Below are 14,465 nucleotides of genomic sequence, written 5' to 3' on the forward strand. Positions count from 1 at the left end.
GAGGGAGAAAAAAAAGAGGCTAAATTAAACACATTTGTTTCTGCTCTCACATACCACAAGTCTTATGAAAACAGAGGGCTGATTGTGTTCACTCTGCAAGTCCACCCCCCCGCCCTCCCCTCTGTCTCTTCACCACCACCCAACACCACCACCCAGCTCCACTCCCCCAACCCCCTGTCCTGAGCAGCAGCACCCCCCCCCCCCCCCCCCACACACACACACACACACCCACCCTTTTGCACACACACATACAGCTGCCTGCAGATGCCCGCTGTGTTTGCTCTCCGAGTGCAAAGGCGCAAATCTCCAGACCCAGCAGACTTCTGGGCCCTGCCTCATCTCAGTTTTAACTACCTGACATCCCTATCACCCCACTGCTAACCCCACTCATTCCACTCCCCGTCTCCTCCTGCCCTGTCCGACTCAGACACACGCACACACACTCAAATGCCACAGGTATGTTTCAGCGCTCAGTCCTGTCGTACAGGGACAGAGAAGGACTGTTAGAAATGTAACACACACGACTTACAAGCTGTCTCAGAGAGATTTATGGGTCAATGACAAAAAAAGTGTTAAAATTAAAATACTTTGGTGAGTAAATAATCTATTAAAAACACTTATTTATCATCAGTGGACTAAATCAGAAAAACAATAACTGAAGAATCTCGATCAAAATAAAAACATTTTCCATATTCCACACTTATTTCAAATCCAATTAGAGAATATTTTACAAGAATACTTACAGGCCTCTACAATGTGTGACACAGCACAAAATCACCACGACATTCCCCAGGATTAGTTATGCGTATTGTCAGCAGACTGCAGGGAGGTCTGGAAGGATGCCAGCACATTTTTACACCTGAAACTTTCGTAAAAGTCATTTCCTTGCAGTCTCGAGGCTTCATTTTCATCACACTGCTCACAGTGATACTTAGCGCTAAATCATGTTGTAGCAATTGCCTTGGCTATAAATTCAATTTTCATTCACATGTAGGTCTCCCCTTACACGTCTGAAATACTGTAAAGAATAAATCTGCCAGTCAGAACGCAGGTTTTCAGGGTGGGATAAAAAAAAAACCTATGGAGAAAATGCAAGGCAGGATTCGGTTTGGCCGTGCAGACTTCTACCACTTTAAGGTTCATTAGGTCTCCAGAAAGCAAAACAGTGACTTTTTGGTGGAAGAAATATATTTTTGTGAAACATGAATTGATTCACAGGGACTATTGCAGTTAAAAAAAAAAGTCTTTATGACACTAACCAGACCACAGAGACCTCAGCACTGGACGTAACAATGTATACAGCTGCTGCTATCTTTCAGTCTCAATACAATATAATGAGAACAGCAAGGTGATTACGATCAGCGGCTGCTGTAAATATCAGATTCCCAGGGACAGAGTTTAGGAGAGGCCCCTTACAATTACACAGTATTCAGGAATGTAGAGCATGAACCACAGAAACATGGAGCTGAAGACAAAAAGTTTAGCTCCAACCACGCAATCGAAAAAATATAAAAACTGACAACAGCGTAAAAAAGTAGGTGTTTATCCTGCATGAAGGGCTGTTTCTGCAAGCTCAGGTTCTGTGCCACAATGCAACAAATTTCTCCTCAATCCAAACTGCACACTTCTGCAAACAATTAAATGTTAACCCAAGGACTGTAAGCTGCTCAGAGAGAAAGAGAGGATGGGGGGTGACTGGAGAAAGAGAGGGGTGCTTGTGCACAATTACAGCAGGGATTTATGGCCTGAGAAACAATTTATAAATCACAGCGCCTGAGCTAATGTTCTCCAGATTGTTCTCCATGCAGCTGCAATTTTGGTCTGCGTGAAACGGCATAATAAACCTGGCTGGAGGACATGTTTGGGTGGTGGCGGTGGGGTAGGGAGAAAAGTTGAGATTGTGGGCAGGGGGGGCTGAAACTTTCGAGGTGTTCTGAACAAAGAAACCGGGAATGTTGCAAGAGATTTTGCTGAGGTGGTTTATTTTGGCGCTAATGACAGCAGAGGAGACAATAAGAAGGACTTTGGGGGAAAAATTAGTAGTACGTGGTCTCAAAATATGCAAATAAAACAAACAAAAAGGACTTCTCCGGTAATAATGGTCCGATAGAATATGGACTGCAAGTATCCAAACAATTAAGCACGTTTGCAGCTCCAAAGTTTTAAGCCAGTTTTATGAGCTTACTGTGCAACTATGAACTATACCCTCATAATTACACTCTTGTCATGAATCCAAGATAGTTTAGGTTATAATAAGAAAAGACAAATGCCGCAAACTGATCCCTTCATTGTGACTGCAGGCTGGTGTGGAAGAAGGGATCGGATGTGCTGTGCTGAGGGGAAGCCTGGGCTTTTGTGGCCACTCAGCCAACTGGCCCTGAACCTTGACCTCCGACCCTTCACCCGGGAGGGGGGGACAAACAAAGCTCTGAGTGACATCTGAAACTAGACACTCTGTGGGGAGAGAGTGTCTGGACAGGACTCAAGTAACCCCATTAACTTTGCAGAGAAGATTTATGGCTATTTATTCTCCGCTTGCAAATTTCGAAAGCTGAAGAGTCACACAGATCTGTCAAAAATAATCAAGCAATTAGAGGTATGCACCAAGTTTCATCTTGTTTGCTTGCCAATATCTCAGTCTTGCACGAAGAAAGACAGAAGTGCTCCGTAATTAACAACTGAAAAGAGCTGTGATAAGCAGTGGTGCACACATGTGCCCAGAGTTTGTCTGTAGCAAAATCATCTGCTTAATATGAACAACATGAGTGTGTTTTCAGGCGGGTTTAAGAGAGTCACTGATGCATATTCACCAGCACCTCGGATAGATTTTGTTCAATGGCTTACGTAAAGGACTCTGGGATTAGTATACTGTAAACAAAAACACAGAGATGGTGGTCGATGGTAAATGTGCCACGGTGAATGCGAGCCTCCGTCACCAGAATGCTGAAAGCCACTGTAGTATTTAAATCGGGCAAGGAGGGAGGAAGACTGGGCCAAGCATTCTGTAGCTCAGCTGTGAGGCTCTAAGCCGTTGCCCTAGGGTCTTTGTCCTGCCTTTCAGGGCAAGTCTGAGGTAGTCAAAGACCCTATTCATGACCGGCGCTCCCCCTGCCAACACACCCATACAGCCCCAGTCAAGTCAGCCGAGAGCTATAGAGCCTTCCCATTTCACACGAGAATCAGACCTGCCCCTAAAGCCTGCTTCAGGGATTTCCAATAGCCTGCCCCTCCAACCCATGTACAAATCAAACAAAAGGGCTCCTCGGCCCGTTCCATGTCATATAAGGTTGGTTAGATCTTTCTTTTTTAATGTAGCTCCTTTATATTTAAAGAAAAAGTCAGTTGAATTTGTGGGGATTTAGTGTCTAACAATGTAAATGGATGCAGAATTCTACCTGTGGAGGTGTTGAGCTGACATAAGATCCAGCTCTCGCTAATACGCTTTTCCTTAAAAGTAGTAGCACAGAAAGCCCAACCTGAGTACATCACATGATATAATCTCAGAACAACGAAACCTAATCATGCTGATTATCTGAGGGCAGGCATAAGGGGAATCCCACTCTCAGTGAAGACTGTCTTATGTCTGCTGAGCACAAGGCCCCCAATCAAAGCCATTACTCATAACTAATCAAGAGCATTACCTCATAATTTCAATTGAAGCAAATAAGGTCAAAAAAGAGTTATATCCTGTGGCCAGGGCTGATGTGAGAACCTCAGTCCCTCAGAGGTTTCTGCTGCTTCTGCTGTTTATTCTAACAGGATCCACAAGTCTGCTCCGAAATAAGGAGGCTACACATTTTAGATGACTTGTGCCATTGCTCGCCTTTAATTAAATTTGATGCTCTGCAGAACATTGTGACTTCTTAACAAGTACAATTGGTTTATAAGGGTAACAGGGGGAAGAAAGGGGCACTCAAAGGTGAAGTTATTACTAATATTAGGACGAGCAGCCTGAACTCATGGGAAAATTGTGCTTGTGTGATTTTGAATCAACAGTTAAAGATTACATGTAAGGAAAACTCTGCCTGATGTTCACTGCAGAGGACAGTTTATATAGCACCATCTAAATCATCAGGAGAACACAAATAATGAAAGTCTTATTTATTTATTTATAATTTTTTCACTTTTTCAAACACCTATTTTTTTCAGCCCATATTCTCCCATTGTTTTCAAAATCAAAAAACTTGAAACCAAACATAACTAAAGAGTGGCATGGGTCCTACTTTAATGAACGTATCGCACGTGGCTGCCTTCAAGAAACGCCCATTCGGGAGTTGAGAAATGTGAGAGATAAGAAGATGCATCGGCTTCATCTTTAAAGTAATACTCATCTTAAGGTTGAGCTAGCCCATCCATCCATTTTCTATACCTGCTTCATCCAATTCAGCCTGTCCCAGCTGTCATTGGGCGATAGGCAAGGTACACCCTGGACAGGTCGCCAGTCCACCACAGGGCCACACAGAGACACACAACCAGGCATGCTCACACTCACTCCTCCGGTCAATTTCAGAGTCACCAATTAAGCTGACATTAGACCTGGACGGAACCCACACATACACGGGGAGAACACGCAAACTCCACACAGAAAGGCCCCAGCTGGGATTCAAACCAGGAACCCTCTTCCTGTTGGGCAACGGTGCTAACCACCACACCGCCCCAAGCTAGCCCAATCAACCTTAAACTGTTTAAGGTTTGTGAGCAGAGGGTCACACGTGTTTGCAGGTGAGGTTGTGTGTGTGTCTGTCTCTCATTACAGCAGGCAAACTCAGAGGAAAGCAACAAAGATGATATAGAGCTTCAACAAGCAGAACAGCTGCTCTGCTTGCCGTCATCCTAGAGGAATATCCATCCACTTCTTAATTTAGTATGACACTACAACCTCACTGACACTGCACACGTACTGTACGACGTGGCCTTTAACGAACCATGTGTCCTGTATGTGACCTAAAGAGGAGCCCGATGTAAATCTTAGCAGTGCTGATGCTACACGTACATGATCTGATATCCTCCAGCCGTTTCGCTGATTGGACTGTGACTGTAAGGGAATGGCGAAGCATTGTGGTCTCCGGAGGAGAAGCTGTGCTCTGTGGGAGACAGAATCCCTCTGATAAGTGAGTGCCTCAAGGTCTGGAAGCAGGCCCACCTCGGGATAACAGGCAAAGGAATAGCAGCACCCGTATCTGCCCCAGTTTATGCTCCCACCACCACATCTCATCAACAATCTCTCCTCCTGCCTGCTCTCGATCTCCTGCTGCCTGCAGTGCTAAACTGAAAACAGCTGGCTGGAATACCAGACTGATGAAACCCTGTTTAGATTTTTTTCGTTTTCTTCCTGCTGCACAATCAGATTTTATTAGCATGGAGCTAGGAGTTTAAGGTACAATTACAGAGGGGAAAAAACATTTCTTTAGCTGAGCTAAACAGTAGTGGTCATGGGTATGAATGGTCCACATACACTTATATAAGGCAGTCAAATAACAATAACAATAAATAATAAGTTTACTGTCAAAGCACCCCTTGCCAAACAGATATATACAAGAATGCCAACGAGTAAGGATTGTTTTCATGATAACTTAATCTGGAAGCTTCACTGAGGTGTAGTCTTCTAGAGGTAGATAGAGCTGTCGAATGAAAAGATTATGAAAAAAAAAAAACATAGGCTATCAAATTTTTTTTTTAAATTAGCAACTCCTTTGTGATAATCTTTTTCTTTATCAATAAATCATATACTATACTTTTTCATTTGATACCTCAAAATAAGCAGTGCAAAAATGTCCACTTGTTGTGGGCCAAACATATCGTCCCTTTTTCTTCTTTTTTCCATTTTTTAACCCTCTAAAAAGAACATTTCATTAAAGCTAATCCAATTGCTCTCTTAAAAAAAAACCAATAACAATAATAATAATTATGATGAGTTATTCCAACAAACATTTTCAGTCTGACTTAAAACCAAAATAAAGTTTTTGTCTCTTTTGGTTGAACGGAACATAGTATTGGATTCGTTATCTTAACAATTAATCCCTGCAAAGTTGTTTCAGTTGTTCCAGGACAAGCTGTTTCAAGACTGTGGTCAGCTCTGATTGAGTGCAACTATAAACTCCTTACAAATTCCAGGGGCCCTACCCTCTCCATCTGCAGCAGAACTCAGGGTTAAATCCACAGAACAGACAGGACTAAGCTGGTATTCACAAAACACATGATACACGAGTCCACCCCACACCCCAACTCCTCCATCTCTTAGAGCTTTATTTCTCCTACAAAAAAAATTCTTTCATTTTTGGGATAATTAGCAGTTGCACAGTGTAAAAGGGAGAATGCTTCTGATTTCCATTGCAACAGCAACCTGCAGTGATGATCATCCACTAAGGATTACAATGCAGCAATAAAGCGGAGCAATGACATGTGCAGGCATGTCCACCGCTTTCCTCCAATAAACAGCTCCAGATCCTGACTTTATTGAAACACCTTAATATTCAACTCTAGAGCAGGAGGATTTTGCTCTTAGTCTGTCACGAAGGGGTCAATAACAAATCAAATGCCCGTTTCAAAGCTTGAAAAGAGGAAACTGTGGAGTGAACTCAGGTGTGTTCGAGATGTTCACCTGAAGCCAGCAAGAATTTAAACTCAAACACAGCTTTGCCCAAATGTTCAGCGAGAGAAGCAGTGCACCAAAACTGAGCAGCAGCGTTGGCCAAACATAGCATATGAGAAAAACACATAAATTGATTTAAAAGAAAAAAGAAAAAACATTTGCACACATATTCATCTTGGCACATCAAAGGGATTCATTGATGTCACTGAACATGGGGAGTCTGCGGCTGGAGAGGGGAGATGTTGGTTATCCTTTCCTCAAAGGGTGCAGAGATGCTCCTGATGGGCCAAGCACTGGAGAAGCCAGAGAGCGCTATAAACAGAATTTCTAATGTCAAACGGGCGAGTGGGTGGGTTAGGTAGTGAACTAGCAATCTATGGCGTAGCGGGAGGAATTGACGCCAGCTCATGCTTTCCACAGAGACCGGAGAGGGAAGGATACAGACCAGGACTGACACCATTTCACACAGCTCTGTGCAAGCGATGTTACGGAGTGAACATGGGCATCCATGATGAAAAGGAAATACAAATGGAAGTAGCAAGTTTGCATGTGTGAAATATATCAAAAAGTATACAGTTAATCACTTGATTTTTTTTTTTTTTTGCAAAATATATGTTATTTTTTCAAGACCAAGCAAAGAGATTATTCTCAAAATTAATCACTCCAGGCAAGAGCTCTCAACATTTCTGTGGTTGCTGGGGATCTGTTTCTAATTGAACAGTGCCACCAGACTGATGTCGATGTGTTTGCCTTTGAAGAAAAAAATCTTTTGAAAACTATAAACCTAGTGAAAAACATCAGCTCTGTTGACACAGTGCTTGGCTGCAAAAATATTTGCGCGCTAAGATTCAGGAATACAACATTGATGGTTGTCAGAGTGTGAGCCTGGTACACTGTTCCCTCTGTTGCAAAATATCCACACAGCCTCACCTGAACCCCCCCCCCCCCGCTTTCTCAATCCCCAGCGCTCACACACTTCGCACAGACAAACGTAAGGCACGCATGATTGCATGTTTGCTCATTTACGCGCACACACACACACAGCAAGGTGAGTGAAATGCCAAGTGAGCCACCTGATGAAAAGACACCTCCACAAACAGGCTTTGCTTATGCAGGGAGAGGCCCTTTTATTCTCCTGGACAATGTCTGTGTTGACTTTTCTTTGTCTGCACATTTTTAAGCACCAAAAGCAGCAGAAAGACTCGAAAAAAAGAAGCCAGAAAGGCATGCAATCGAAGCCACTGACATGTTCAGACTTATACAAGCTCCCTATTCGTATCTCAATCTCAAACAATTTTCTATTCAACAATCATGCTCTGGAGTATGAGTGTCCGACAAGCATATTTGATGAAGATATGTTTGAGGGGCCAGCCTCGCTCTCGCTTACTTGCCACCTCTCACACACATGAGGCATTTCACTCTTTAGTGACGATGATGATGATGTACTAGCAGAGTTATCTAAAAGTGCTGAGGAAGCTGACAAGAGGTGGCGTCAAGCAGAGTGTGTGTCTAACAATTAAATCTGCCACTGACAAACAATGAGGTGGATTTGTCAAGCGGACTTTTTAGGGGAGAAAAAAAAAGGCGCTCTGGCCGTTCACTGCACAGCAGGCCGATGTCTGGTGGAACATCTCTGCAAACATAAAACCTCCTCCTCAGCTCTCGGTGGATTACAGCGGAATGTCAGCTCTGAGCAGGCTTTAAATCAGTTATGCTTGGCCCTCAGGGGAACTCTGTGCTGATCCCATGTAGGCCTGTCTCTCATTGCTCATGATGGGGTTGCCACATCCAAATTTTTTCATAAAGTTCATGACTCAAATCTTTCTTCGTATAGCACATTTTTGAGTGAAATTGTTGCATAACGATTCTCGTGTTTGTTCTACAGCGTGTATACATGTGCACATATAAGTTTAGAGAAATTACTCAAAGCAATAAAACTGCAGCTCTCCACCAGGAAATAAAACCTGTGGATTTTGTTGCCTGGTATTAATCACATGACCTGAATGACAGACATAACTTTAATGTGTCTCATGCAGCAGAAGTACAACCACATACCACTCTGTGCCTATAAAACAAATCTGTCAGTCCCAGCTGGGCTTTCCAAGCCACACAAAATCATAAAGTGTTTGCAAGCACCAGAACTGTTTGCTTCTCAAGACCAGAAAGAGGTGACAACCCAAACCCAGTCAAACTGTTGGCAAATTATCCCTCCAGCTACTCTGCATATTCAGATCTACAAAATGAAGATAAATGTAACCATAGAGCTCATCAGTTCCACAATGCTGTTGGCCAGACGTGTGTGTGTGTGTGTTCACTAAATCGGACCGCAATGAACTGCTGTGTTCCACAGGTGTAAACAACCCCTACACACAGAATGCGAGCCTAAAAAGGTACTAACTTGAGCCTCTCATCAATCACATTCACTGCATTCACACTAAGCCATGAGGGCAGGGCAATATGGAGACCTTAAGACGACCGCTAAGTATGCCAGCTATTGTCTGCCTGCTTGTTTTCTGCCACAGTGATGATTGACACAGCCAGCTCACTCTGTCCCATTGACCTCATTCTTCTTTTTCAAATACAGCAGATTAAACCTCTCGATTTGAAAATACCCTCTAATTATTTCTGACTTCGCTTAAAGCCATTTTCACGTTCAACTTTTTTTTTTTCTGGATGAAAACAGGAGGAAGTGAAAAACAAAGACTACAAGTTTAGACCATAGTGCTAAGATAATTCTTTACTTTGAAATACTTAGTTACTTTGTACAGAGATATTAGTAAGAGGAGAGGATTCCTGAAAAAAAAAACAATCACTAAATATTACATCGGTCTAGTTAGTAGTTTTCCTCCTAAACTCTAAAACCAACAAGACAGACAAGCTACAAGGTGCCATGCATCATCTAGTGTGTGGAGAGTAGCCATTTAGTTAATGAGCCCGAATGGAGACCTCCAATGAAGCCATCAAGACTGCTCAGAATAACAATGGTCAACTAACGCCTTTCTAATTGAATGGAAGGTACGGGGAGGCGAAGGGATTGGGCCTGGAACAGTGAAAAGGAGACAGAAAGGTGGGGGAGGGAGGGTGGTGGTGGGTGGGTTGGCGGGAGGGGGTCTTTTCAGTCAGATGCCTGCCAGGCCTTAACGAAAGTACTTGTTTTTTGGGGGGATGTGACAAGGCTGGGGGGGATGGACATGCTAGGAGAAACACAGCTCTCCAGCGGGGATTATTTCAAGGAAGTTTGCATAGCCCCATTTAAAATGTATTAAATAGGTCTCCATCCCAAACGCTGTTGGTTAAGTTTCCTGAAACCTTGTGTGCTTGTTTGGAATCTTCCTCATCACTATCACACATCCTTTGTTTGGGATGTCTTCTTTAGAGATGCATCGCTGCTAAATGACACGCAAAAAGTTCTCTGTAGTAATCCCACTGCAGTTAACCTTTTCCTACACAGGAAACATAAATGATCAGCAGCAAATGAATGCAATAATCAGTATTGAATACTAAAAGGAGTTTACAACTTTGCAAACAGCTGGTGTGACGCCACCACTGCAAACTCTGCATCAACAACACTTGCTTGAGACTGTCAACCTTATCTAGACATTAAAAGTCTCTGGATAGTGTCAGTCACTGGCACTGCAGTCAACTGCTTCCCATGTGTGTCAAAGCGAGGTATTACAATGTAGTTACTGCAGGATATGACTTAACAGCCTTTCACCGAGAAAGCCTCTCAATGGGGTTTAAAATACACTTTAAGATGGTGGTTACTCATCTGCACACTGAAGAGAGGCCTCACAAAAGTCACATAAAAGTGCAAAAATGAAAGCTGCCAAAGTGGGAGTCTATGCCTGAAAAATATTGTGCAATTCAGTGAAAGTTTGAAAACCAAAGGCCCCTACTCTCCAAATGATATCTCTCTGAGGGGGAATAATGGTGATAGCACATCTATTAGAATCAGCTTTAGTAAGGCAAGGACACTAAATAATAAAGAGGAGTTTCTGTGATGCTGCGTTTTCGTTAAGGAATCATTGAAATAAAGAATTAATAAGTTTGAGCTATGTGCCGAATGAAAAGTTGTCATATGCAAGCCTTTGCGAGGGTGGGTGGCAGGGGGAAATTTATATCCCCCAAAAGAACAAAGAAGTAGTTAGTACTACTCCTTGAGAGGCCACTTGGAGGGAATATGGCGGTCTGGCACTGCACAAGGAACTTTTACGCACGGTCAAAGTTTTTGAAAAAGTGCGACAGAATAAAGGAAGCAGGGCAGAGAAGTAACTTATCCACCGGGACACTTACTGTTCTTGCGCTGGGAGACAGCGAACCGTTGGATATGTATGGATTGGTGAGGTCTGGGATCATAAGAAACGGGTAGCCAGGATAGTGAGGGCTCTTGAAAAAGCCACCATCTTGCTGTCTTCTCAGTGCTGCAGGGGAAGAGATAAGTCAGGGTTCGTCAAGGCACACAAGTGACATATTTCCTCACTAAAGTCTTAAAAACACTACGTGCGTTCAAATCTTTACCTTCACTGAAGTAATCTCTCGCTTTCTCATAACTTTCTGAGTCGGGTCTGGTTTGGGGGCGCCTCTCCGCTTGCTGCAAGGGAGGATATGCACACGAAGGGGAAGAAACTATTAAAACTTTCAACACTGTTAAATCACATTTCTCGTTATGCTGAGCACCACGGGGAGCGTTTAATATGTGCCGAGTACTTACCTCTGAGTCTGATGAGCTGCTGTTGTTTTCCGACTCGTTCACTAAGGAGGATTTCACATCATCCAAATCCCTCTCTGCGGATACATTTTCGGATATCTTGTCCTCCTGTTCCCCCTCGTCTTTGAACGAGATCATTTCATCGTTGGCCCCCAAATCATCCCCGCCGCCTCCGTTGAGCTGTGGCATTTTCGCACACCAGTCGATGGGATCGAAGAGGAGGAAAAACAAACGCGAGAACAATTGACTTTTTTTTCTTCTTCTCTTTTTTTCTTTAACAGAGCAGCGTAGTCCAAACGTGCCACTGGTGTTTGTAAACTAGAAGAAATAATTCATATTTCAAAACTCCTCTTTCATCCTCTGAACGGGATTTCCTGGTCCATTGTGTTCATAATCCACAGTTAAAGTTAACAGCAGTTGAGTATTTGGCGTCTGCGGCCGGATGCGCAGCAACTTGGCAAAGTTTCGCCTCCTTCGCAGCTTGCGGACAACTTATGGTCCTTGTACGTCTCCACTTCTAGTGCTCCTGAGGAATGGGGCTTTCTCTCCTCCTACAGAGTCCGGGGACAACATAAACTACAGCCCAAAGCGACCGAGAGGCTTCTGAAGAGCAAGCAACACGTCCGATTTCACCCCCTGATATCCATGTATAAAAAAAACAATGGCTCACGTGAAAAAAAAGAAGGAAAAAGAAAAATTCGAGTCGGTTATGCTGCTGCTTTCTGACACGCTTGCCTTCCCCGAGGACGGACGGTTTGCTGTGTTCCTCAACAAATGCAAAGTTCATAACTAGAAGGAGAGAAATGCAACAGAAAGCAGGAGTGTGTGTGTGTCTGTGGGGGGGAGAATATTCAGCTGCTCGGCCTTTCCCTCCACATTGCTGCCGGGGAATGTGCTCCGAAAACTACTTGGTTGTTCAAGTGGAAGAAAAGCGCAGCCCGTCAGTAGAGGAGGAGTTAGCGCTGAAAACCGACACTTCATTCAGCACCATGCAGATCAGCTATTCTTAACCCTCAAGCCCCCGACGCACAGCCACTACACAAACCACACAATGAAATGAAGACAACCAAACTAATTGTTGACTTTATAATATAATAACTATTATGTTATTATTAAAAAATATAATAACAGAATAATAATGATAATAATTATTATTACCATTACTGTGGTTGTTGTTGCTGACATAAAATAAAGAAACAGATGAAATGGCAAATACTCCAACTGTCATTGTTTTGCACAAATCTCTTGTTTCCCTCATGGTGTTCAAGTAGTTTATATAAAATTATTTGTCCAGCTGATGTTATCAGTATTGTCAAGGCAAGGACCAGAGACCACACTGCCTCCATCTGGGTGAAAATGACAAGCCAGGTTTTTTTTTTTTCAGTGGCAAAAGTCATAATTACACACTTGTACACAAATTGCATGTCTGTGTTGGGGAAGACAAAGCACACTAACACCTGGGATAAGCAAGGCCTATTATGGCACAACTATATGCATGACGGTGGGACAGCGAGAGGCTGAATAGGCAGGCCTTCCATGGCAGGACATGCCTGGCTCTCTGTTGTCCTTCTACCTCTATAGACTGAGGCACATTGCCCCATTGTTGATTTGAGGAACAGGATTATGGTCCTGGTTTTGCAAGCGGTCTTGGAAGGACACGGGAAGTAGTTGCTACATTCGCATTCTTTTGTTCCTGTCGAGTCTCCTGCACATAATTCTCAAACGCAACAGCAACGCAGGGATGTACTTACAGTGCATTAAAAAAAGACATGGAAGTGAAGTTTTCCCAGGTTCAATACAGACAAGTTAGCAGTTTTTTATGCTTTAAGAACATTTTCCTGATATCCTGTGTTCACCTTTTTCAGCCCACTGCCAATGGACCTCAGACTTTTCTTACTGCTGATGACGTTCGACAGTCTGCCCTTGTTTGAGAAAAGAAGTCATTGATGTTGTTGACTGCATGTCAGCAAGCTGAGGGTTGACTGACAATTCGGCAGTGTCTCCAAGGGCCTCATTAGATCCCCAAATTCCTTCTGGTTGTGTGTGTGTGTGCGCATGCCTGTAAGTGTATTTTTATTCAGTTAAAAGCAACATAGTGTAGCTGCAATCTTCTGTGTATTGCAGCCTACTGATAAAGGCTTTTTTGTGTGCATTGAAATACACATTGTTGTGCTACCATGAACATACACAGGTTAATATTTCGCCTTGGGGCAACACTTCATTGTTTTTTTGTTGATTTTTTTTTGGGGGGGGGCACAGTATGCAGAGAATGTAACGGCTGAGTTTTCCAGTAAGTTTTGTTCATCAAATCTGCTGTGACTCCCTTATACTGATCTACAGAACTGTTTCGGTACACCCTGAACAAACACAAAACAAAGAAAATGCATTTATTTTAAACTTATAGGCCTATATGTCAGAAAAAAGATACACTGCTCATGTCCCAGCAGGTGTGATTACAATTATCCAGTGCTCATGCACCATGGCTTTATGAATGATTAATAAAGAAATCAAATATTAAAACAAGTAAACACAGAAAAATAATAACGACATGCAGAAGCAGTTGCTCTACAGGAGTATTTCTAGAATAGCGACACCTTACACACAGAGAGATTCAACAGTGTGGCATGCAGTATGTAGACTGTAGTTCGCAGTGAGCTGCAAAGCTACAGTAAGAAATCATATTTGTATGAAAAATTTAAAGAATGAATATCCAGTTTCTCTGTCATTTTTTATTCTGGTGTGAAAAGGTTGCAGTTTCAAGAGCAAAACAGGTGCCTGTTGATAAAAAAAAAAAAAAGCACCTTCATTTGTTGCTGAAAACAACATAAGTTTACAGGAATATACATTCAATTTATTTTTAAATTGTATGCTATGACAAATCCCCCTCTCAGAATCAGCTGCATTTTGGCTTGTCGGTTAATCTGATTACCGAACATTTGGTGGAAATTAATTTCCTCACACCTGCAACATATAAAATCTTTTTTTATCTCTTTTAATTTGCCTATGTATGCTTCCCTTTCCCTATGACTGCAATGCGTGAGAGGGATTGGTTTAAACATGGAGTTGATGAGGGGGTCAGGAGAGATGCGAACAGCCACAATCTTAGCCTGGGGGCAGATCGACTGGTGGCCAGAAAATTTATTCAGAGGGTGCTGTCCCTGCATC

At 42.9% G+C, this 14,465-nt stretch overlaps 1 protein-coding gene across 2 annotated transcripts in view; it reads right to left on the reverse strand.

Moving 5' to 3' along the window:
- tcf7l1b (transcription factor 7 like 1b) overlaps positions 1-12,223 on the reverse strand; it is a 30,643-nt gene extending 18,420 nt beyond the window's left edge. For both annotated transcript variants that reach the window (XM_075468618.1, XM_075468617.1), the window contains exons 1-3: positions 11,304-12,223; positions 11,111-11,183; positions 10,886-11,013 (exon numbers count right to left, since the gene is read on the reverse strand). In XM_075468618.1, the coding sequence (XP_075324733.1) occupies positions 10,886-11,013; positions 11,111-11,183; positions 11,304-11,489 (387 nt within the window). In that variant the 5' untranslated portion in view covers positions 11,490-12,223. The remainder of the gene's footprint in view (positions 1-10,885; positions 11,014-11,110; positions 11,184-11,303) is intronic.
- Between the last annotated feature and the right edge of the window lie 2,242 nt (positions 12,224-14,465).

The sequence above is a fragment of the Odontesthes bonariensis genome, chromosome 6, assembly GCF_027942865.1.
Source record: "Odontesthes bonariensis isolate fOdoBon6 chromosome 6, fOdoBon6.hap1, whole genome shotgun sequence".
NCBI lineage: Eukaryota > Metazoa > Chordata > Actinopteri > Atheriniformes > Atherinopsidae > Odontesthes > Odontesthes bonariensis.